The sequence below is a fragment of the Lepisma saccharinum genome, chromosome 5 (assembly GCF_977018435.1).
Source record: "Lepisma saccharinum chromosome 5, izLepSacc3.1, whole genome shotgun sequence".
In the NCBI taxonomy this organism is placed as follows: domain Eukaryota; kingdom Metazoa; phylum Arthropoda; class Insecta; order Zygentoma; family Lepismatidae; genus Lepisma; species Lepisma saccharinum.
Genome location: NC_139233.1, coordinates 12,724,332 through 12,747,995, shown reverse-complemented (window position 1 = coordinate 12,747,995; position 23,664 = coordinate 12,724,332). Strand labels below are relative to the sequence as shown.

The following is a 23,664-nucleotide window of genomic DNA, read 5'->3' as shown; positions in this document are numbered from 1 at the left end:
TCTAGCGATTTCCAAAAATGCACAAGTGCAGCAAAATGCATTTCTCTGCAAACGTAACAGGCAAGAGAATACAATGTATTGGAAGTGGTAAGAAGTATATTTGTTTTGGAAATGTGAAAGTTCATATAATATTAGGTTATATTCAGAAGGATGCCACCTTAACTTCCTACGCAAATAAGGAAATATTTTTAATACAACCAGAAAAGTTGACGCAGTTAAGAAATATTCACCTCAGTCCTGTCTGGTGTCTCAACTAATATTTAAAAATAATTATTAATAATAATTAATCCATAAATATAACATTGAATTCAAATTATATTTATATTCTGTGACTTCAGTTCCACTTTGCTAGCCAAAAACAGTTCTTTGTGCAGATTATATAATCCACGAGTAGATTTACTCGTTTGTTTTCTACAAGTAGACTATACTTTATGTGTTGACGTTAATGGGAAATTAGACTGCAGTTCAATTGATTTTGCAGCTACTGATAACAGACATCGAACCTTGGGCCTTTTAATTACTACATAGACTTTACCACTATTTAAAGTGAGAACCTCAATTTGCAAAATACCCACTTAACAAGGGCATGTTTGTGCCATGTGACCTCACCTCTCCATGGCGATGATCTGCTGCTTCTGGTGCTGGTAGTGGTACATCTGTGCGGACTGCGCTAGTCTTCTGTCACCAGTGGGTGACGCGTCTTTGTTTGGCCCTGTCACTCCGTACGCCGGGTACTCTACATCAGCTGCCGCCTTCGCGTTTTTCTGCAACCTGGAAACAACGGAAAATTATTATTGATATATTTCGTCACGATTAGTCAAAAGTGCAAAAGTGACATAAAATAACTTAATTCAATCAATCGATCGTTATTGTTATTATTAATATGTGATAGCATTACAATGAAGCTGCGACACGAAATAAAACTGAGAAGGCCCCGTTCCTCTATGCAACCAGCGTGACGATACTGTGAAACTGGTTGCATGCACATCAGGTCATTGCAATTTCAGAATAATTTAGTTTCATTCCCGCCTAAAATCGACAAAAATGTCTTGTCTGCATGGCGTTCTCTGTTCACGGGGGAGCCGAACCAGGTTAAACTTTCTGACATATAGTTTATAAAACTGTAGTAATGGTTACGTATTTCTGTATTTAGCATAAGAAATATCTTCCAAGAGAATTATTATAATTGTCTCATTGTGTATAGCGGAGTTAATGAAGCCACCAACAGGCTTTCCTTCCACTCAACCATATACTTAAAATACACAGGCACACACAAACACTTGCATTTTATACATAGAGAATTACAGCATGTTGAAAATAGTGTAAACCATTTTTTTTAGAAATTGAATATGACATTGAAGTGGGCACAGCTCTGCATTTTGAGAAAAAAATAGGATGATTTCAAATCAATACGTGACTGGAAGAATTTTGAATGCTGATCACGGAAATCACATCCATTTTTCCCATCACGTCAGGATTCTTCACAATTTCACAATCAAAATTCTCATATTCGCCATTCCATTACGCCTATTACAGAACGCAACAAAACAAATTTATGCAAGGGAAATTTCGGTTGTTTACAAACCAATAGGTGATTATGGAAGTATTTTGAATTCTGATGACTGATATGACAAATTTGTTCCCATCACGTCAGTTTTTTTTCCTTAGATCAGGATTTTTTCCCCCACATCAGTAAGTTCAATCAACCCACAATTGGACATTTTGTGAAGGAAATTTTTATGAGGGATTTCTAAAATGCAACTTGCGTAATGAAAGTTTGCAATTTTAATGCCAATGTGTCTTGTGATGATAAAAGGTGGATTAAATGATTACTATTCTATGTGTATTTATAGTTCAATATTGGAGGTTTTGTACTGTAGAAAACCAATATTTAACCACTATCTAAACAGAGGAAATGATGGAACTACAAATTTTATTGTGAAATTAAGGCGGTTAATATATTGTGGTTTCCTGAAAAACTAGACGTGATGGGTAAAAATGGATTTAATTTTTGGAATCAACATGCTTAAATTATTCAGAGACAATAGTCATTGCGAGTCATCCACCACATGCCGACCGGTGTTATATACGTACATCTATTTTAAATGGAATGGTGCACATATGTACTAAAAGCAGCGACGGAACTTAAACTTTGAGCATTTTCAGGCAAATGATTTCACAATCGTACAGCTGACATGTAGAAAGAGTTCGATGTTTTGTGAACAGGGATATAGATAAATGAGCCTAGTGACCTACGATCATGGTCTTAAAATTCATGAAACTGGACACGTGACATGAGATAGAAAGATGACTTGAACTTTAGAACTTATGAAGTAAGAAGGTGAGCAGTGCATACAGTAAAAAGAGAATCATAAAACAAGTGACATTTTGATAATGTTTCATTTCTGCAGGCCTTCGCCCTCACAGGACTGTTGCAATATAATTGCAAAACAATATACTGTGGAGGAAAATGAATATTTTAAACTGTTGGAAAATGTACCGCGTACAAAACCTCTCAACAGTCCACTTCGTTGTTACCCGAAATTGCTCTATTTTTGTGAAATGCACGATACCAAGAATGAGCTAGAACGCAGAACATAATGTCCATTAGATTTGGCCAGCCAACCGATCGTAATTTCATTTGTAGAATTCACGTCACGGGGAAGTGAGCAGAATGTTGATCTCATATAAAGTCCTCCAATTAGAAACGGTCTCCTTCTCGTTGTTCATTTACCTAGTTGCCTTTCTACGTAGTTTTCTGTTGTGGAAAACATTTCACGATTTCTCTATCATGGCATATTCGAAAAATCAATGAAAGCTGTGTTGATTTACGTTACCCGTAGTAATCCTCCAGATACTAAGTTTAACACTGATTTTGCGAGTCTCTCTTCATCAATATCATCATATCACGACTCATTCTCATCGTCGCGATTAGCCGAAAGTGAAAAAAAGCGATGCTACATAACAAATCACATCAAAAGAACCATGTTTTGTCATCTCACTGTGCGATATTGCCAGAGTGCTATTTGAGAAATGTCCATTGGGAAAAGGGGGGGGGGGGGTTGCAGCGACTTGTTTACTTGTTTCGAAGCTTCGGGATACTATGTAAATTATATATGAAGCACCCCTCTCCAAAGGACCGTACATTTACAACCAGAGGGGAATGGATGCGCTAACCATTTCCCCCTTCACACTATTTTCAAATACCAGCTTGGATATATGCACGAATCGATTCCCATGCCTCTTTCACCGTTTTTGCTCGACGGTGAGAATGAGACTGGGAGAATCTCAAGTACACTTTGTCTCGGGAATCTATGGAGCGGCAGAGAAGCGGAGAAAAACGAGTGAGCGGAGCAAAGCAGTGCGTGAAGCTGCGAACTGCTGGAAGATGACGCCACATTTTCTCCTCTTTGCAATCCTTCCTCTCACCCTCTCGAGTACTACTTGCCCAGAGGACTTGTTTTTGTTCGGTCGCTCCAAAGATTCTAGGGACAGAATATAGTTAGTAACATCAACGCCGCATGCGGGGATCCAATTCTGTTCAGTAGAGTTGTCATCAGCCTTGCGGTTTGAGCTCCGCCTGTGTTATTACTTTTACATTTCTACCAGGGACCGTAGTGAATTTCCCAAAACAACCAGTTCTGTAGTTCCAAACGTTTCACAGGATATATGCTACATTTTGTGAAAAATTGCGATGACATGCCCATAATTGGCAAAAGAGAGACATGTTGCAAAACAAAAGGCATTATTAAAATTTGAAAAATGTTGGTATTTGTATACTGTTAACAATTTTAGGACTGATGTGGTGTACGGCACGAATTCACAACGTAAAATATCGAGCAGTATACAAAAAATACAGAATTCTTGCATTCGTTACGTTCTCTCGATCAGGAGAAATCAGCACATCATACCCTTGCTCAATGCATACAAAATCCTTAACATGTCTAGGCGACGCCTTCTGCATCAGTGTTCTACAATATATAAGGTATTAAAATTGCAAACACCTAGCTATCTCCACGAGAAACTGGCATTTAGAAATTCCATACATCCATACAATACTAGAGGTCGGGGAAAAATCGACATTCCCCGCCACTCTGCTGTCAGTTTCGAAGGCTCCTTCTCCCTCTGGTCTGCAAAGGCTTGGAATGCTCTTCCAGATTATGTTTCTTTTGCAACAATATCCAATAATTTCAAAGAACAAGTCATATTATTTTTATTGCAAAGACAACAATTGAGCATTAGCTCGTACGGCTAAGCAACAGGAATCAAGTAAAGTAAAACCATATATTTTGCAAACACTTATGTGACACAACGAATATTTCAACCTGTGTGCATGCTATTTTAGTATCGATTTGGAAATTGCGTATGTACACGTGTGTATGTGTATGCGTGTGTGTTAATGTATCTGTCATTGTAATCTACTATAATTTTATTATCTTTCATTTATGTCAAATTCATTCATGTTATGTTATATATTTGATTTCAATATTATAAATACAGTATATGTATTGTAACTGTTATTCAGCAGAGTTAGGTGATAGAGTAGCCCAAGGATGAATCTCGCTCTGTAGTAAATAAAAAGACTTTTCAATTCAAATAAGTACACAAAAAATAGAAAATCTTGGAGAACTACTTATGTAAAAAACAAAAAATATAGAAAAAGCAACAATTCGTTTATTTAATTCTCTCAGTACTTAAAACTGAAATACAGCACACCCCAATTGTTGTGTTTAACGATAAGAGCCTTTATAATCCAGGCTCCAATTGTTTCGAAGAAAAAAAAAACATTTAGAGAAATTTCACACCGAAGCGGATTATAAGCATACTGGAGTAATTACCAAATTACATAAATAAATAAATAAAAAAGAGGAAAGTTATAAGAAGCATAAGGTATATGCTGATGAGTTAGGTTAACGAAAGGGTCTCCGGCATATACCCTCGTCTTTAAATGGTTGAATACACATACCTCATCCACTCGCTACAGCTCGTCTAGCCTACTGACCCCCATTACGTTCGTTTACAGAATCGCCAGTGAAGAAACGGTACAACTGAGCTAAAAGCTTCGGATGAACCAAGTGGACTAATTACCTCCTTTGAGGTCTCAGGGAAAAGGGACCAGCGTGTATCCCTCCGCGGAATTCACTCGGCAGCGAAAAGCACCAACGGAAATATCATGCTTTCCAATTGACGAACATCTCCCCAGAGAAGCTCTCATCACTAATTCATCCCCACAGCATGAAAAGACCTTGATCTCTGCCCTGCAAAGCGAGACAAAAGAGGCGGGAAATCCCCTTTGATCTCCGCTCTCCATAAAACCACCGAAGATGTTGTCATTCAGCGAGTGAAGCCCTCAGACATGGTTCTATTGAAGGCGAGTTCCGGGGGTTTTGAGTACTGCAACGTTGCCACTTAAGCCCTGTAAAGGAGAAAATGCTTAACCATTGGATTGAAAAGAGGGATCCTCGTATGTCGGAACAAAATTGCCTCCTTTATGTTATACGCCGAATAGGCAAAACAGCGCCCTGTTCCTAAATTAACGGGTAAAAAAGTTCCCCGTGCACGTAGCACCGTACCATGAAGGCACGTTTAGGGAATGTGGAGATAGGGCAGCACATATTCTCGATCTCGGCCATTTTGGAGCTGATGTGATCAGCACCACGCTCCGGCAGCCTATATTCCCCAGGGTTCTCCCCAGGTACCCACTGATTTCAGGTTGGGTGAGCCCTAGAGCCGCTTTATGCGGAGACAAGGCCGAAAACGTCCGACCTTAGATCACCCAACCAGGGAATCGAACCCGGGTCTCCGTATGGCAGCCAGACGCCATACCGGGATTATGATTTTTTTAATGAATACTACAGATAAGAGTTTAAATTTTTACGTTGTAGAGTAGTTACTAGGACTGTTGAAAGTATGATATAAGTATGCCTTATATACGATGGCATACGTGGCGGAGTGGTCATCGTTACGTGTCACGAAGTATGTGGAGTCAGGTTCGAACCCTGGCCAAGACACGGACGTACCATTGTGTTTGTCCCGACATCGCATCTGTTCATAATTCATCCTCATCGTCGCGATTAACCAAAATCAAAATGAGAGAAATAGTCTCTTACCTGTTTGTGTTTGAAATATTGTATTTTTGTTATAGAACGCCGATTTTTCCGCAACTTTCGATGATATGATAAAATTGATGAAGAGACAATGATGAAGAGACAAGTACAACCACGCTGAGACTCGTGTTGTGTTTGTTCCCCAAAACATTTAGATAATAGTGTGTTGCTGCGAGTGTCAAATTCTACACGCCGAATATGCAATTTTTTGGAGGGTATGTTATAAGATCAGCCGATCAACTGGCCTATGCATGTTTGATGCAATGGTATTGCGGTTCTCCAGATGAACCCGGGAACTTCAGTGTTGAGATCTAAAGTCAACCTCCCTAAGTACTTGATTCTGGGATGTGAAGCTCCTGTCAGTTCCTGAATTGATCTCGGGAACTTCTGTGGGGAGATCGAAAGTCGATCATTTAACACGCTCGGCCATCCTAAGCAGTTGAGATTTTAGCATGGGTAACACGTACAAAGCTCAGTGAATTGATTTCTGGACTCTACTTTGAAACGTCTCGATGTAGCTCGAAATGCCCTGTCGGCCACAGTCGAGCTTCTTAGTCGCTAATCGAGTCTCATAAAATGATTTTTCCCCATGTCATAATTCGCCTGGCGTCGTGTTGGTCATTATGGCACACAGTGCCCGGGGCCTGTAACCAAATTTTTTCAGAAGGCTGGAAAATATCCTATTTTTCTTTCTTAGTGTGAATTCACAATATAAACATTATTCGAATTAATGAACAATAATTTCATATATTTCGTATTATCACCCCACACACCCTATGCGCCTTCATGCCGTGGTACTTTTACCTAAGAACAATAGGTAGACGATGTTAGCCTCCCAAGAATTATGGAAGGCTAATAAAAGTTTCTAAATAAGTGTTTCTTTCCATTTCCGAGGTGCCACATGTTCAACGTGCATTAATTATATTTAATTACAAAACTGGGTGTGTTCAATATCTTTTATTTTACATATCCAAGTGGATTTTTCATATCCAATAACATTCTCTGTCGTAATTCTCTTTTCATCGAATTTTGAACGCTGTAGTGAATTCATATGTTTCATGTAAAATAATATTTTCACTTCGTGATTTCATTCTACAAATAAAAAAAGTAGTGCACATTAACTACTTTTGATTTAAATATTTGAACACTACTTTTATGTTGTACTTTGTGCAGCACATGAAGATTGGAAACAGATTAATTGGAAGCAGCAGGGTCCTATAAACTCATACTAAACAGCACCACCAAAAAATATTTTTACCTTGCACAGGGGCTCGGGTGAATGCCCGAGATGCCCCTCCATAGGGCCGGCTCTGATGGTACAAGCACTAAATGATAGGGACGAGTTCTGCTGCCCATCGCTCAACGTTGGACGCCATTTTTAAACTGCGTGCTGCCACAATTATGATCATCTTTCCATTACTATCTTCCCCATGCACGGTTACAATAATCTCTTGTCACAACTTGAAATTAGAATGTTTCAAATGGAACACCCTGTATATTACTGAAACTAAGCAAAAGTATAATTTCATATGCAGACAAATCTACCATTTACTAATACAAAACAACAGCATTTTGCCAGCCTTTAATTTCGCAGAAACAAAATCTGAGCAGAAAGAAATGAAATAAAAAGAAAGAGAGAGAGAAAGGGAGCCAAGACACGAATTGCACTTACAATCCCAAGGAAAAGTTTCCGGTCAATAATAAATAACCTAGATCCACCTAAATGCAGCGCGGCTCCAGCAAGAAAGGAGATTTATCTTATGTAACGCTCCCGAGCATAACACGCCCGCGCTCTGGCGGACAAAGAAAAAGGTCTGGACAGATTTAGAGGTGGAACCAGTTACTCAAAACCCGCTGTTTTGTCCTTGTGGAGCCCCAGAGGTGCAATCCGAGCGGAACAGCCGAGAAAAATAGCGGCAACATTTCATTGTCAAGCAAATGCATGCAATTTTATATTTTCTCCTATCTTATTGTTGTCCGTGCAACAAAGGAACGTGCCGTCGGGGATCAGGTCGGCATGAAATATTGACGTCGAGAATGATGAAGGGAATAATCGCGCATTTTCATTCTTGTCCCACCAAGATAGATATGATATATTATCTTTTATCTTGGCCACCAGGGCCATCTAGCGGAGATATATAAAAACACATCTTGCTTTGGAGTAGCCTTAAAACGAATTTCTGCTTCTGAGGCGTTAAGACAAAAGTAAACAGAAGAATAAGTGCCCTTCTCAATTGCGTTATAATCTACCAACGGAATGCCGATGGGGGAATCGTTAAGATTGGAATATATTCGAAATTTTCAAATAGTAGTATTGAAAATGTAGTACATAAAGTTAGTTTTATTTGTGCATTTATTGCAAAATCTCACTATCTTACCTACAGATGGAGTAGAATTGTCATGTAAAAGATTGACTGGCCTGTGATGCAATGACAAAGTTCCTTAAATTTTCAACTCCCTCAAGTAGTAAAATAATATAGCTACTAAAGTCCACCAGATCTCTTGAAAAGCAAGTTGAAACTATTGGATCTTCTCCAGAAAGTAATGGAAAAAGTGTCATCACTAGAGCCCGGAAGTTCAGGCATTTATTTTCGTTAAAATAGGCAGGCAAAAAGGCATTTATAATGTGGAAAATAGGCACTAAAAATGAAAAAAAGGCACATTTGGAAGTCGCTTAATTTTATCTATAATTTCTGGCAAAATGTTAAGATCTACATTGGGAAGAGCATTTCAATTTTTCCGTCTTGATTGCACATAACTAGAGCCCGGAAGTTCAGGCATTTATTTTCGTTAAAATAGGCAGGCAAAAAGGCATTTATAATGTGGAAAATAGGCACTAAAAATGAAAAAAAGGCACATTTGGAAGTCGCTTAATTTTATCTATAATTTCTGGCAAAATGTTAAGATCTACATTGGGAAGAGCATTTCAATTTTTCCGTCTTGATTGCACATAACTAGAGCCCGGAAGTTCAGGCATTTATTTTCGTTAAAATAGGCAGGCAAAAAGGCATTTATAATGTGGAAAATAGGCACTAAAAATGAAAAAAAGGCACATTTGGAAGTCGCTTAATTTTATCTATAATTTCTGGCAAAATGTTAAGATCTACATTGGGAAGAGCATTTCAATTTTTCCGTCTTGATTGCACATAACTAGAGCCCGGAAGTTCAGGCATTTATTTTCGTTAAAATAGGCAGGCAAAAAGGCATTTATAATGTGGAAAATAGGCACTAAAAATGAAAAAAAGGCACATTTGGAAGTCGCTTAATTTTATCTATAATTTCTGGCAAAATGTTAAGATCTACATTGGGAAGAGCATTTCAATTTTTCCGTCTTGATTGCACATAACTAGAGCCCGGAAGTTCAGGCATTTATTTTCGTTAAAATAGGCAGGCAAAAAGGCATTTATAATGTGGAAAAAAGGCACTAAAAATGAAAAAAAGGCACATTTGGAAGTCGCTTAATTTTATCTATAATTTCTGGCAAAATGTTAAGATCTACATTGGGAAGAGCATTTCAATTTTTCCGTCTTGATTGCACATAACTAGAGCCCGGAAGTTCAGGCATTTATTTTCGTTAAAATAGGCAGGCAAAAAGGCATTTATAATGTGGAAAATAGGCACTAAAAATGAAAAAAAAGGCACATTTGGAAGTCGCTTAATTTTATCTATAATTTCTGGCAAAATGTTAAGATCTACATTGGGAAGAGCATTTCAATTTTTCCGTCTTGATTGCACATAACTAGAGCCCGGAAGTTCAGGCATTTATTTTCGTTAAAATAAGCAGGTAAAAAGGCATTTATAATGTGGAAAATAGGCACTAAAAATGAAAAAAGGCAAAATAAACCGAAAAAAGGCACATTTGTAAGTCGCTTACTTTTATCTATAATTTCTGGCAAAAGTTTAAAATCTACATTGGGAACAGCATTTCAATTTTCTCGTCTTGATTGCACATGAGTACAAGGTGTTTTTTTTTAAGTTCTCAACATTCATTGATAGTCGTCTTTTCAGAGAGAATATTTTTCATAATAGAAAATGATCTTTCTACTTCGCGGTGGCTCAGTCGGTAACGCGTCTGACTACCATGCTAAAGGTCCCGGGTTCGATCCCCGGCCGGTTCAAATCCGGGAACTTTTCTAACGATGGAAGCGGTCCCGGCGCCCACCCAGCGTCGAATAACATGGGTACCTGGGGGAAACCCTGGGGGTAAAGGCGGTCAGGGGCGTGATGCTGATCACATCACCCCCACTCACGACCGGATCTAGAAAGTGTCGGGCGTTACCCCCACACCCCCTATACGCCTTCATGGCGTGGTGCTATGCACAGGGGAGCACTTTACCTTTTTTTTTACTTTGACAGAAGTTATTGGAGCATACATAAAACAAGCTAATGTAGCTGAACTCATTTCGGTAACATCATTTTCACCTTTAAGAATATCACAAATTGTTTTCAATTGTTTCAAGTCATCATTTGCACTCACTACCCGTTTGCACTTTTCCGCAACAGCTGGCCCCTTTTCTCCTGGCACTTCCATCATCTGCTGCATAGATTCCTCGTAGATTTTCATGGATGCTTTAATTGTAATTGTCTCTGGCAATGCATCATAATGTGCAACAATAAACTTGAATAGCACAGGAGTTTTTTCACTTCACGAATTGAAGCCGCTTCATTTTCTGGAAGAGCATGGATCACCTCACTGACTTTGATTTTGATTTGATTTGATTTAGTTTATTTTACTTCGCGTTTTGTGCCTCTTAGCTAATTTGCGAAGATGGGGATGAGTGATGAAATGATGAAATTGATGAATGGACATTCACAAACAACCAAGCCCGACCGGGATTCGAACCCGGGACCCTTGGCGTCGCAGCGCGATGTGCTAACCACTCGGCCACAGGGTCGGGCACCTCACTGACTTTTTCAAGGTTGTTAGCATAATATATAGCTGCTGATATCCAGGTTCCCCACCTCGTCAAGACTGGTTGCGGAGGTAAACTAAGCTCAGGCGCAACTTCCTGAAATGTTCGGGTTCGAGAGGGAGATTTCAGAAATATCTTCTTTGTGTTCGAAAATTATTCACATAATAAACGGAAGAAAAATAAATGTCAACAAAGTTTTTTGGGAGAAACATAATTTATATACACATTTTTAAAAAAAGCAAATTGTCAAATTTCATTGAAAATGGCAAAAAAAGGGCAGTATAATTAAAAATAGGCAGTGAGGTCCCAAATAGGCAAAATAGGCAAAACGAAAAGGCTTCTAAAACATTCAATATATGTAGTAGATAAAAAGAGGCATTTTGCCAAACTTCCGGGCTCTAATCATCACACTTTTAAGGATTTGCAATACATAGGACTGTGCGGGATCCTTAAAATTTAGAAAATATCCCCTTTGTATCGATTCCGTGAAATTATTTCCTCATTTTCTGTATTCCGAATATTTGGAACTTAGAATGGTCCCGTAAAAAAAAAAGTGGTTAGGTGTCAAACAATGCTTGGAAATGGTTATTTTCATTCCGGAAATGAAAACAGCCACTTCAGGAAGTGTATAGGTTTAGAGATGCATACTTAGGAACTGTAGGTGAGGAAATATATCCTGTAATCCATGAGGAACTGCAATTATCTCTGGTTGAAGGTTTATTCATGGCGATGAAGATGAGCGGTGGTTAAGGGACAATCAGAAACACTCATGGTCAGCACACATCAAATTCGATGCCAGAGCATCTTCAGTCTGCAAAATGCAGTCCAGGGTGTGCTGCGTGAAGAGGTTGAAAGTTTTTGGATTTTCAGAAAGGGTTGCCATTTAAACTCCTTGGCTTTCCAGAGAATGAGTCATACTCGAAAATATTAAAGTCTGTTGGATATCTGGTTGCGAAGAGGGAGACCTGGTTAGATTCCCAGGATGAGTGATCTCAGCTGGGAATTTTTCATACCACGTCCATGGAGTTCACCCAGTCCCTAATGAATTGACTACCTGGAGTAAAGGGTAAAGGCAACCGGAGTGTGGTACTGATCACCTTATCTCTACAACATCCGAGATAGTGAATGCGTGTAGCTCCTAGTAGCCTCCATGGTTTGCCATGTACAGGAAAAGCACATTAAAAACATTGCCAAAAAGCCTCAGGATTTATGTACTCTAATTAGCTCATAACAAAACATTTCCCCATATAATTTCTTGTCAAGGCCAGTGGTTATTTACACTACATAAATATTGCACGAGCATACATGTATGTGTACATATCATTATTGTGCGTCCAGTAATGTGTTCGAGAGGTAATTTCCAGCAATTCTATACACAACAATAAGTCCGTAACTCAGGTCGATATACTATATAAATAAAGGAATTTATCTTTCGTGAGCACCAAATGAGATTGAAGAAATATATGGAATAGAAGAACGGGGGATACATTTCTGGACGCACCGTCACAGCAGTGTAGTGGTTGTGATATACAGCCTTTGCTTTCAGTGCAGGGGAAATAGAAGATGCTGTTTTTATCACGATTGGTTGGCAAGCATGACGTTTATTCTCTTGCCCTACTTCTTCTAAAGGCAATGACTTCCGAATCAATACGCTTTTACAACTCTCCCCAGCGGGAGGAGTAGAAAACCCTGGCGGGTATCGAACTCGTCACCCACCCCCCCTGTCCCCGGTTACAATTTGGACCGAGCCAACCTTCACCCTGGCCCCGTCCCCCTCCTCCCGTCCCGTGGTTTTTACGTGGTTCCAATCCCTTCGCTGGAACAGTGCCAACTTAGCACGAGCTGCAGCCCTTGTGGGTCTCTCTTATCGCACAACGCGCCAGCAACCTTGCGTTCTCACGTCATCGCGGAATGCTTTCATTGTTTGGCTAAATGTGTAAGTTGATAGCTTAGGCGAGTTAGGTTTAGAGTTCTCTTAGCATAAGCGTATTCATGCTAAGTGAACCAAACCCAACAACGTAGGCATTCGTGTCTGACGTCAGAACACGAAGGCAGTGTTGCCACAATCTGAGTGCAAATTTCCCTTTTTCCACTCAATTTTCCCCTTCACGAAAAACACAATAATAATAATTAGTAGTAGTAGTAGTACATAATCTGTACTAACATTGAGCTTGGTATCTTAAAATTTCCATGGAATTTTGGTACTTTTCATCCCAGTTCGTTTAAAATTTGTCTCGAATTTCCCTTCAGAAAGGGAAATTTTCCTTCATGTGGCAACACTGCACGAAGTTGGTAGCGTATTGTGCGATAAAGGATACCCGCTTCTTGCTAGGTAGCACCGGCCCCCCACTTCCGCTCCCGTACGAGCCGCCTGGCGGTAGACTTCGGGACCATGGACGATTGGAACGACTTTCCACCAGGTCAAGGGCGGGCAGCTAACATCTAAATCTTCTTGCTGTAACGTCTTCCCGTTTTAAAAAGTTTCGAGAGGAAAGATGAAGTTTCCTCATCGATACTTTCGTTCTTCCTTTGCCAACGGGAACGGCGCGATCGAGCTTTTAAGGAATCTATCTTTCTTTCTCTCTCTCTCTCTCTCTCTCTCATTTATATATATATATATATATATATATATATAAATAATGAAGGGTGTAAGGTGTAACCCTTTCTGAAGACACCCAAATGTCACATCTCTTCCATGTAGCACACCCTGGACCGCATTTTGCAGACTAGCGAGGCTCTGGCGTCTGAACTTCCAGCCAGGATAATCCTCTGTAGGAATCGTGTTGTGTCATCCATTGTGCGATTGTTCGTTGACCCATATCATCATATCACCATTCATCCGCATCGTCGTAATTAGCCAAAAGTTTAAGAAAGGCGACGTACTTTAACGAACTTCATTCAAACAATCAATCATCTTATCACAATTCATCCTCACCTTCGCGAGTAGCTAAGTAGCGGAAAAGAGAAGTAATATAAGTCGAATCTCACACAGAGACACAAATCGTATATGAGTGTGTGTGTGTGTGTGTGTAAAGCTGCCCCTGCACATTACAACATGCCATGAAGGCATATGGGAGAGGGGTGCATGTGAATGGGACCCACCCACACAAAATGTCGGCCATTTGTGGAGCTCTTCTGATCAGCACAACGCTCCAGCAGCCTTTACCTCCCCCCGCCCTGTTATCCATTTATTACAGGCTGAACGAATCCTACAATTCTTCTTATTATAGTGAGAATTTGTACACAACCTTTATGGACACCCCGTACTTTCTCAACCCTGCAAATCTCTGAACTAATGTGTACAAAATCCAAACAAGGATAAAAATTGAATCTGTTTGAATTCCTAGCTCTATTTATTCAGTTTAGTATTATTTCTGAAATAACGACACAGCTGTCGTATGACGTAGCTTGTTCGGAAACTCAATTTACTATCTTTACTGCTTGTGCTCAAATCTGTTTCTTACAACAAAAATAGCTGAACTTCTTCCGCAAGCTGTGGGGCTGAGCCAATCACGGCAAGGTTTACCGGTGTTGTCCTTTCACCTGAGATCACACTTTTGTTCTCGGCTTTATCTTACAACAAAAAAGTCACACCAAAAAGTTTCCCTGGAGAACAACCACAAAGCAGATCCATTTCAACAGTAGGGCTACATGTATTACGAGTTAGACAAATGGTTTGTGACATTTGGATTTATAAGTAATTTGAATAAGCATTCACGCTTTGATACTTTAATACTCTGTAAATATTCTTTAATTTGTCTCGTTAAGATATAGCTAATTTACAGGAAAATTTGCGTAATTGGATTTCTTATAACAAGTGCACTGAATAGTTAAAACTAAAGTGCGCGTCAAATCTCCAGCATATGGCCTTGAACGGCTGAACAGCACCAGCGAATCACAGACGTGCGGCGTTGCCGTGCTCTCCGTGACAAGGCGTTTCGCTCAACCACGATGTATCTTTTCTGTGTGAGATTTCGACATGGCACCGCTGCAGTGCGCTGCTATTGGCTATCGCCATATGCGGGAGATTTGACGCGCACTCTAGTGGCAACGCCTTGTTCTATGTGAGCAATCAGTTGTAAAGTAAAATGTTTTCTACACAACGTCCCAGGAGCCTGTGAAGGAAGGCCACTCAAAACGGTAGATAAGGGAAGAAAGTGGGTGGGCGAAACTATAACGCGTTTGTTAGAACCTGTTCCATTTCCCGCGCTAGCGATGGCGCGACAGTTTCGGTGCCAATGAGAAACGAGGAAAAAGTCATCTGCTGGGCAGCGAGGAGCGAATGGAAGGCAGAAGAGAGGCGCTTACGTATGCGCTATTGCCACGTTGCGGTCTAACTCAAGTGTTTTGTTTGCGTCCTGTTGAAGGAGCTTGTTTTGTAAGCGTGGCGCTGATTAGTGTGAGTTTTAAAATATCCACGATGGAATTTATTCTGGTGATACTTGCTTGTGTCCTTTTTGTGTTTAGTGTCATCTTAGCTGGAACATACAGGAAGAGGAATTGTGTATATTTGTGCATTTCTGCGTATTTTATCCACAGCCTGGCTTCGACTTTCCCCAGCACGGAGTTCACGCGGTCTGCAGCGGCAATGCCGCGTGGTTTCTGCTAGACAAGCCTGCGATCAGCAAGCGCGGGAAGCGGGACAGGTTGTAACAAACGCGGTATAAGCAGTGTGCGCTGCTGTAAACTGCTGGTAACAGCATCCGCGTTTTCCCCTCCATGTACTCACTTGCCCTCTTGAGCCACTACTTGCGCAGAGACTTGTTTTCGTTCGCTTGCTCGAGAGATTACCGATACAGAGTGCAATAAATGAGGCATTATCATAAATCAAGAAGACTTGGGCAGGCCATGTGGCACGAATGGGAGAGGAGAAAAGAGTTTACAGGATTCTTGTTGAGAAACCTGATGGTGAAGAGGCCTGCAGGATTGAGATGGACCTAAAGGAAATCAGTCAGGATGGAGAAGATTGGATTGATCTTGCCCAGGATAGGGATAGATGGAAGGCTTGTGTTGTTGTAGCCATAAACCTTCGGGTTTAAGAGGCTAGAGAGTTAGTTAGGTATTATCATAAAAAATCTGACAAGTTGAGATTACTCACAAGTTTGCCCCTGGGTGACGGGTAAGGGGGACAGGGGGAGGAAATAGCTAACTACCCCTCAACCCCTTTTGTAGGATCGTCACTAGTCAAGTGACAGAAATTCTGCTGAAGGACAGATAACCGATTTTTTTTCTTCCAAGTCTCTCATACGTATGTTTGTATAGGATGCCGAGCTAGGATTCCTGTAAACAAAAGTTCAATCACGCTTTGAAGTCTACAGCGAACCTTATATGGAAGCAACAAGGGCGATCAAGTCAGGAGTCGACAAAGACACCGGCATCGTAAAAAAAAAAAAAGCAACAGATCGATCTTCAATTTCCTTCCTGCAACCCGAGGATCACACGGAATCCCAGAGGTCCTCGAGAGGAAAGCGTAAACAACACCTACGGGAAACTTCACTTACAGACAAGGGTTGATGACACTCCCCTCCACGAGCTGCGGCACCTTGAAAACGTGTTGTTGAGGCACTGGCAACGCTGTCGCTGTCTGACATCAATCTCGCATTAAGCGCCGTGTCTCGGCTCCAAGGAGGACGAGAAAGGAAAGGTGGAGAGGTCGATAAGAGAAGGAGACAAAGATAACGCAGAGGGAAGTTTGGAGATTTCAAGGTGAAGGACGAGTAGGAATACAAATTCTGCTTGAAAGTGCACGCGATACTTGTCACGGAAGACAAATACTAGGATCTATAGTCCAGCACAAGTTTAAAGAGACTGAGTATTGTAGTGGCTACAATATGGTGCCAATTCTTGTAAGGACAACAAATCAAAATTACTATTAAAAGTGGAAATTTTCGTAGGAAGAGCTTCAGCTAAAACAGTTTTTCTCATCTATGTTCAAGTTCTTTCAGAGATTTTCTTCTGAGTCCACTTTATGCACAGATAGGCTAAACGGGACTGTACAGTCACCAGCAATAAAAATGGAACACCTCGATTCTGAAATATTAGCTTCCCTGCAAGGAGTTCTGTGTGTTCCCTAAGGCCAGCCGCACACCGGATCCGACACGACGAGTCACGACTAGTCATTTTTGTTGCAAATCGACTCTGGAAACGTTTAACATGGGGCTCTTATCAGTTGCCGCACATCGGACGAATCACGTTGCGACAGCTTGCGACAAAACAGTGAAGGTCCCGGAGGAGCATGATAGACAAAACGATCTGCGCATGTGCGAATCCTTTCTTCTTAGCGCACCACCTGCATGTGACTCATCACTGTATTGTTTGACAGCACATATTATATGTAAGTTTGACAGTGCGGTCAAGGTTACAAATAGGACTTGATCCAGAAGAGCTAATCGTTCTTGAGCAAGCGAAGCCTCCGCTGTACGATTATTCATCGACTGAGCACAATAATAAGGACAAAAATGATGCGCTATGGAATGAAGTGGCGCAGGAGATGAATTACATTACAATTTTATTACGTGAAAAAATAGGCTTATTAGAAATTATCTTGTAATGTACAAAACATATCGTAAATTGTACAAGAAATACAATCTTCAGGCCACATTGATATTTGTTGCTCGAATTAAACTTTTTTGTGTGTGTGGAGCAACGCTTCAAGTAAGCCGGAATTCACAGGAACTCAATCCTGGCAAAACTCTGTTCCTGCTGCGACATTGGATATCCGTTTTATTTAATGCACCAGTCCTCGTTACATTCTTGTAAAGAATAGATGAAAGGAATAAAACTTCTTTTATTAAATTTGCCTCCTGTCAGTGGAAATGTAGGAAAAAATATATTGCGGCGAGTGCTATTCGTTTAGGATGAGAACCTAATTTCCTGAAATGATATATCTTTTGTTTATACATTTACTTTGGATGCAATAATAATAATAATAATAATAAGTGCTTTTTTTCAGGCGGTACGCAACAGAACGCCGTACTGGTAACCTTTATATGTGAGAATGAAACTAAAAAGAAGCGTGTGTGTGTGAGTACATCATTTATATTTAGATCAGTTCTTATGATAAACACAATAACAAATAATAACAAACCAACTTGTACCCAAAACATTCTTTCCAGAAAAAAGCCGAAATTCGACCGTTGCCTAAGTTGGACCGCCTTTGTTTTTGCATAGACGAGTATTTGAACAGGTGAGTTGGCACTACTGGTTGGCGTCAGTGCCATGGACAAATGACTGAATGGTCAGTCAACTAGAGACGTTCCACGAATTAATTGTGCTGGTATTGTTTTTCCATTGTTCGTGTTGCAATTATTGTGCTTCACATCTTAAGCTCTTGTGTAGACTAGGTGTCAGTAATCAACTGTCCTGTAGTATATTATGAAAGTGCCATTCAATAACCACTGACTGCATGTGGTAAAACTATGGTTTAGTTGCGTATGTTCGTGTACTGCCATATTTTTATTAACGGGGTATAATTGCCGAAGTTGGACCACCACGTGTTTCCCAAATTGCACCGGTGAAAGTATGGGCTGTGGACATAGATGGAATTGCAAATGGCTATAGCAGCATATAATAATAGGGATTACGATTTGAACGAGAGTAGTAGAAGGCATGGTTTCTTTGGTTTTACAGCTGACCGAATATTCAACGTGGATGAGTCAGGTTCACCACAGTCCAGAAACGTCCACAAAAAATTGTAGCAAAGAAAGGAAAATCACAGGTAGGTGCTGTTAAAAGCGGCGAACGTGGAGTAAATACCACAATTGTGTATGTAGTGAGTCCTGCAGGTATCTAGATACCGTAGACATACATACGTACATGCCTTTTGTGAGCGGTCCAACCTAAGCAACCTGTGGTCCAAGTTAGGAAACCAGTTGTCTATAATGGACCGATGTCACTACTTTCCTTTATGTACCCTATTATATCGGTTTCTGCATTTTTTGTTGAAATACCTATATGAAGTGAAAGCTAATAGTTTGTGCAGCTCATATCTAAAATTCAGTTCTCTTTCTGTGTCTCGTTTTTGATGCAGAAGCAATATAGTACCAACTGGTCCAATTTTGGAAACTCTCCCCTATTTGTTTCGTTTTGTCGTAAGCAAAGTGACTCGTCGCGTCGTGTCGTTTTGTGTCCCGTCGTGTTAAATTGCGTCCCATCGTGTCGCTTTGTGTCCCGTCGTGTTACATTGCGTCGCGTCGTGTCGCTTTGTGTCCCGTCGTGTTACATTGCGTCGCGTCGTGTCGCTTTGTGTCCCGTCGTGTTACATTGCGTCGTGTCGTTTTGTGTCCCGTCGTGTTACATTGCGTCGCGTCGTGTTACATTGCGTCGCGTCGCTTTGTGTCCCGTCGTGTTACGTTGCGTGTGCGGCTGGCCTAACTCTACGACGCTTGTAGAAGTAGATGTCTCATTTTTATTGTCGGTGACTATACTTACAGTTTATAGTCGGTTCCGAACCACTACGTTCTCCACAGGGTATCGCACCAGGGGTAAGGAGACGACGTTACCACTACACCACCGGCGAGGCTCTCGTCTGTGTTCGAATATCAGAATTTTAAGTTAAGAATATTTAACTACATTTTTTCCCCATTGTGCGGTACATCTGTAAAAATACAGCTGTAGTTAAATAATAACATGTGTGGAAATAACAAGATTGAATTTGTGAAATGTTCGTTTTTCCACGAGCAAAAATACCTAACTCTTTATAAAACCTGACTGGCATGACTGTATTGATTTTATATTGATGTATTTTACTTCGCTTTTCTGAAATTTTTGGATAATTCCGAATATGAGGATGAATGGCAATAATATGAAATGGATGAATCACATGGGCAGGACAACACGAGCCCCACAGAGGACGATATTGACGCAGACGCCAGTGCCTCGTTAGGCGGCAAAAATACAGTCCAGGGTGTACTATGTGGAATAGAGGCTAACATTTGTGTGCTCACGTCACTGTAATTGCAAAATGATTATCACCTTAACAATTAACTGGATATTGTGGCCCTGAGGTCAGAACCAGGCCAAGCAAAATGAGCAAATGTTTATGGACCATAGGCATGGACGTCCGCAGTATTTTTTCCAGGGAGGGACAGGAAGGTATTTTTCTCTAGGGGGCAAATAAGGCACATTTTCCGCAATAATAGTGTTGTTCCTTCAAAAAAGCATTGCTTAAATTTGAATTTATTATGTTTGTGCAATAATTAACACATAATTGTGGCTGAAATGAAATTGTGTGTGTGAAATATATAAATTATGGTTGACTCATTTTCCAAGGGGGGGGGGGGCACGCCTCCCCCTAGCCCCCGTTCCGGACGCCCATGATTATTAGGCAGAAGTTAGAGCTGTTGCCACGTCGGAGCACAACCGCGTGTCTGGAGGTTTAAGAGAATGAAAGATCTCGTATAGTTGGCCTTTGTAATCCATGTGATACAAACTGGCAGTATTTGCTGAGGTCCTCCTCGATGGTGCAGTGGTAGCGTCGTCGCCTTGTAATCAAGGGATCTCGGGTTCGGTACCCGGTGGAAGCACATAGTGGTTCGGATCCAACTTTAAACTGTAGGTCCAGTAGAGAGAGGTGTCTGAAGCTCAGACTAGGCAACGCAGCCCGGTCGACGTTGCCACACAGTGCGCGGGAACCAGCGACTTTTGTCTCGCTCTCGCCTTGCCTTTCCCATATGTGGCACCAGCGCAATTCTGCCCAGCCGCCTAATTTCAGTCCCGCACGTTTAGAAAGATCACGTGATACGGAAGCTCAGAACCTGAGACAAAGACAAATGAAAGTCGTTAAGTAATTTATCGACCCATTGAAAGCTAAGAGGTATCTATATTAGTAATACGAGTGTTGATCTGTGCACAATGTTCAGTGCAACTATGAGGTTCATACAGGACTAGAAATTTAATTACAAAAGACCAGCACAAGTCTGACGATACCTTCGTTCAATATTAATGGCGGGAAAGGTTGTGCAAGGTTCCCTAAGGGATCGGAAACGGGAGGGGGTGAAGGTGAAAACCACTTTTCGTAACCAGAGGCGCCCTAATGGGATAAGTTCGGGGAAGCACAAGTCTCCAGAAAAGTTCACAGCATCAGTTGTTAGCTGGAGCTTGAGTTTCTCTACGTTCTTGGAATACTTCGCCGTGTTTCATTTTTTTTTTCTCTCTCGTTTCTTCGGTTTCGTAACTTTCGAACTTAAAGAATAGAGGAGGCGTAACGATTGCGCGAAGAAGTTTCCATCTCGTGCCACGTTAACAAATCTCGCGGAGAAAGATGGAAGAACATCCTTTCCCCTTATCTCATTTTCGAATGAACTCTTGTGAAGATTGCCAAAGGTAAACATCCACCTAATTAATTAGACGCATTGAAACGAGGCTTGACTAAGATTATTTTTTGAAAAAAATATTGTAGGTGTTCAACTGTTGAACATATTAAAAAATTGGTTTTCACATTTCCTACCCCTGGTGGGGACCGAGACTTTCAATACTGGATCTTTATTGTTGATTTGTTATTACATCCATTGTTAGGCAAGTTCCGAGACTAGCGCTACAGAAAATACGGCACGGAACTGGTCTGTGTCAATTTGAAAGTTAACTTTGTATCGGGAATGCATGGAGCAAGTGAACGAAACAACTCCTCTGTGCGAGCAGTGACTCAAGAGGGCTCTACCAATGAGCGCATTGCCTTGCTCCGTCCACTCGCTTTCTCCCCTTCTCTGCCGTTATGCGCGTCCTTGCTCCACTGCTTCCAGAGACACGGTTACAGTGTTATTGGAGTCTTCGCTAGATTGTCACTCGATATTGGGTCCACGTAAGTGCCAGAATCGACTCCAGGTTTTCCGGATGACAGTCAGACGCTCTACCTACCAGAGTATGGCGGCTCATGTTGGCTTGATAGACCTACCAAGTTATAGCTCAATGCAATACAAATTAACCGTATGTTCAGTGATCGAAGTGAGGGGGATGCGGGGGATGGCATCCCCCCCCCAGTTAGCAAAATGTTCGCAAAACATCCACTTAGCTATCTCATTGACACCATGTTAAATCAAAGAAGGGTTCCCCAACTAACCCCAAGGCTCAACCATTCATCCTCCCAGAGCTGTTCACACCGTGAGAGAACAATCGGTTTAGAGATACGAATTCACAGGCTATATCTGACACTAAGAAGTGTTTTCTGGATTTGTAAACATGAATGCGGAAGGAAGGGTCTCGGGTTCGAATCCCGGTCGGGCTTGGTTGTTTGTGAATGTCCATTCATCACTTTCATCACTTCATCACTCATCCCCATCTTCGCAAATTAGCCAAGAGGTACAAAACGCGAAGTAAAATAAACTAAATCAATCAATCAATCAATCATGAATGCGGAAGAGGAATATAGTGTTTATCCGCCATTATGTTAAAATATAGTCACTGAAACCTTGAAGCTTTTACAATTCGCGATTAAAATTGGCACCTGAGCGCTGGTGTTGCTTCCAATATGGCCGCTCTATGTAGGAGACATCCTTGTTTACGTTGAGTTAGTAGTAGCGCGTTGTCATGGTTGTTATGGAAAAAACGAAGTTAGCCTATACATATTGCAAAAACGGTGTGAATACCTAGAACTATAAAGATGGTGAAGCTGTGCAGAGAACGAAGCATTTAATTATGATAGGCAAAAAAGCACAGAAACAGACGAAACTAATATAAAAGCATCGGTCCTTCAAAGCAGTGTTGTATCATCTACACCTCATATTGTAACTGGGGCTCTCGAAAATGATTTTGAAAAAGCAATTGACCTGTACTTGGAAAGCTGGAGCTGAGAAAATTGCGAACATATCGTTGCAGTTCTTCCTCCAAAGAGGCAGGCTGGTTTAATAATAATAATAGAATTCACAATTTCATGACCAAGCTATCTTCAATGAAAAATGACACTGAATGGAACAGCAATATTAGCATTTTCTTTTTCAGGTTACATTTTAGATACTAATTTAAACTATTTTCATCCTCGCACTTAATACTTGCACCTGTTCCAAATTTCATGCATAATATGTTGCCTATCTGGATGCATTGGGCAAGACACTCCATGACGTTTCGAAAAAAAAACGTTTTACTTATAAAGTAAAATTCTAAACTTTATTTTCATGGTAGTATATAATCATGCTTTTAAAAATAAAGTGGGCAACATGTGCATTCCTCGTAATTTCCTTGATGCATTTCAGCGTTTTTACCCCATGCCAGTCTTCTGTCAATTCAGGTTTGCTTGATTTCTTTTCAAATTTCATCCTGTTGATTTCACGATGTGGAAACATGTGAAGACTTTCACTTGCTCTGATCTGATCCATAAAAAGATTTAAAGTTAAAAAAACTGGACAGTTGAAGTTACTTTTTCGCACATTCACCATGCTTTGAACGACTTCAACACAGCAAAGTGTCCTACATAGAGTAGTTCCTGAAAATCTCACCAGATGGCATATGTGATAATTTTAATCGCGAATAGGAATACGGAGATCAGGCATTGTCATTATTGGGTTTGAATGGCACAATAATTTTGTTCAAGGATGAAGTGGTGTTAATTTGAGATTGCATGATAAAAGAGAAGAACCGTTACGAACATTGAGATAAGGAAGAGAAAAAAACCACTCTGGAGAAAATTGTACTATAGTGTCTCTTCCGAAATA

The 23,664-nt window shown here is 40.6% G+C and overlaps 1 protein-coding gene across 3 annotated transcripts in view; it reads right to left on the bottom strand.

Moving 5' to 3' along the window:
- The window catches only part of LOC145987661 (uncharacterized), a 457,555-nt gene that overhangs the window by 14,406 nt on the left and 419,485 nt on the right, over positions 1 to 23,664 (bottom strand). For all 3 annotated transcript variants that reach the window (XM_083122178.1, XM_083122179.1, XM_083122180.1), the window contains one exon: positions 610 to 771. In XM_083122178.1, the coding sequence (XP_082978304.1) occupies positions 610 to 771 (162 nt within the window). The remainder of the gene's footprint in view (positions 1 to 609; positions 772 to 23,664) is intronic.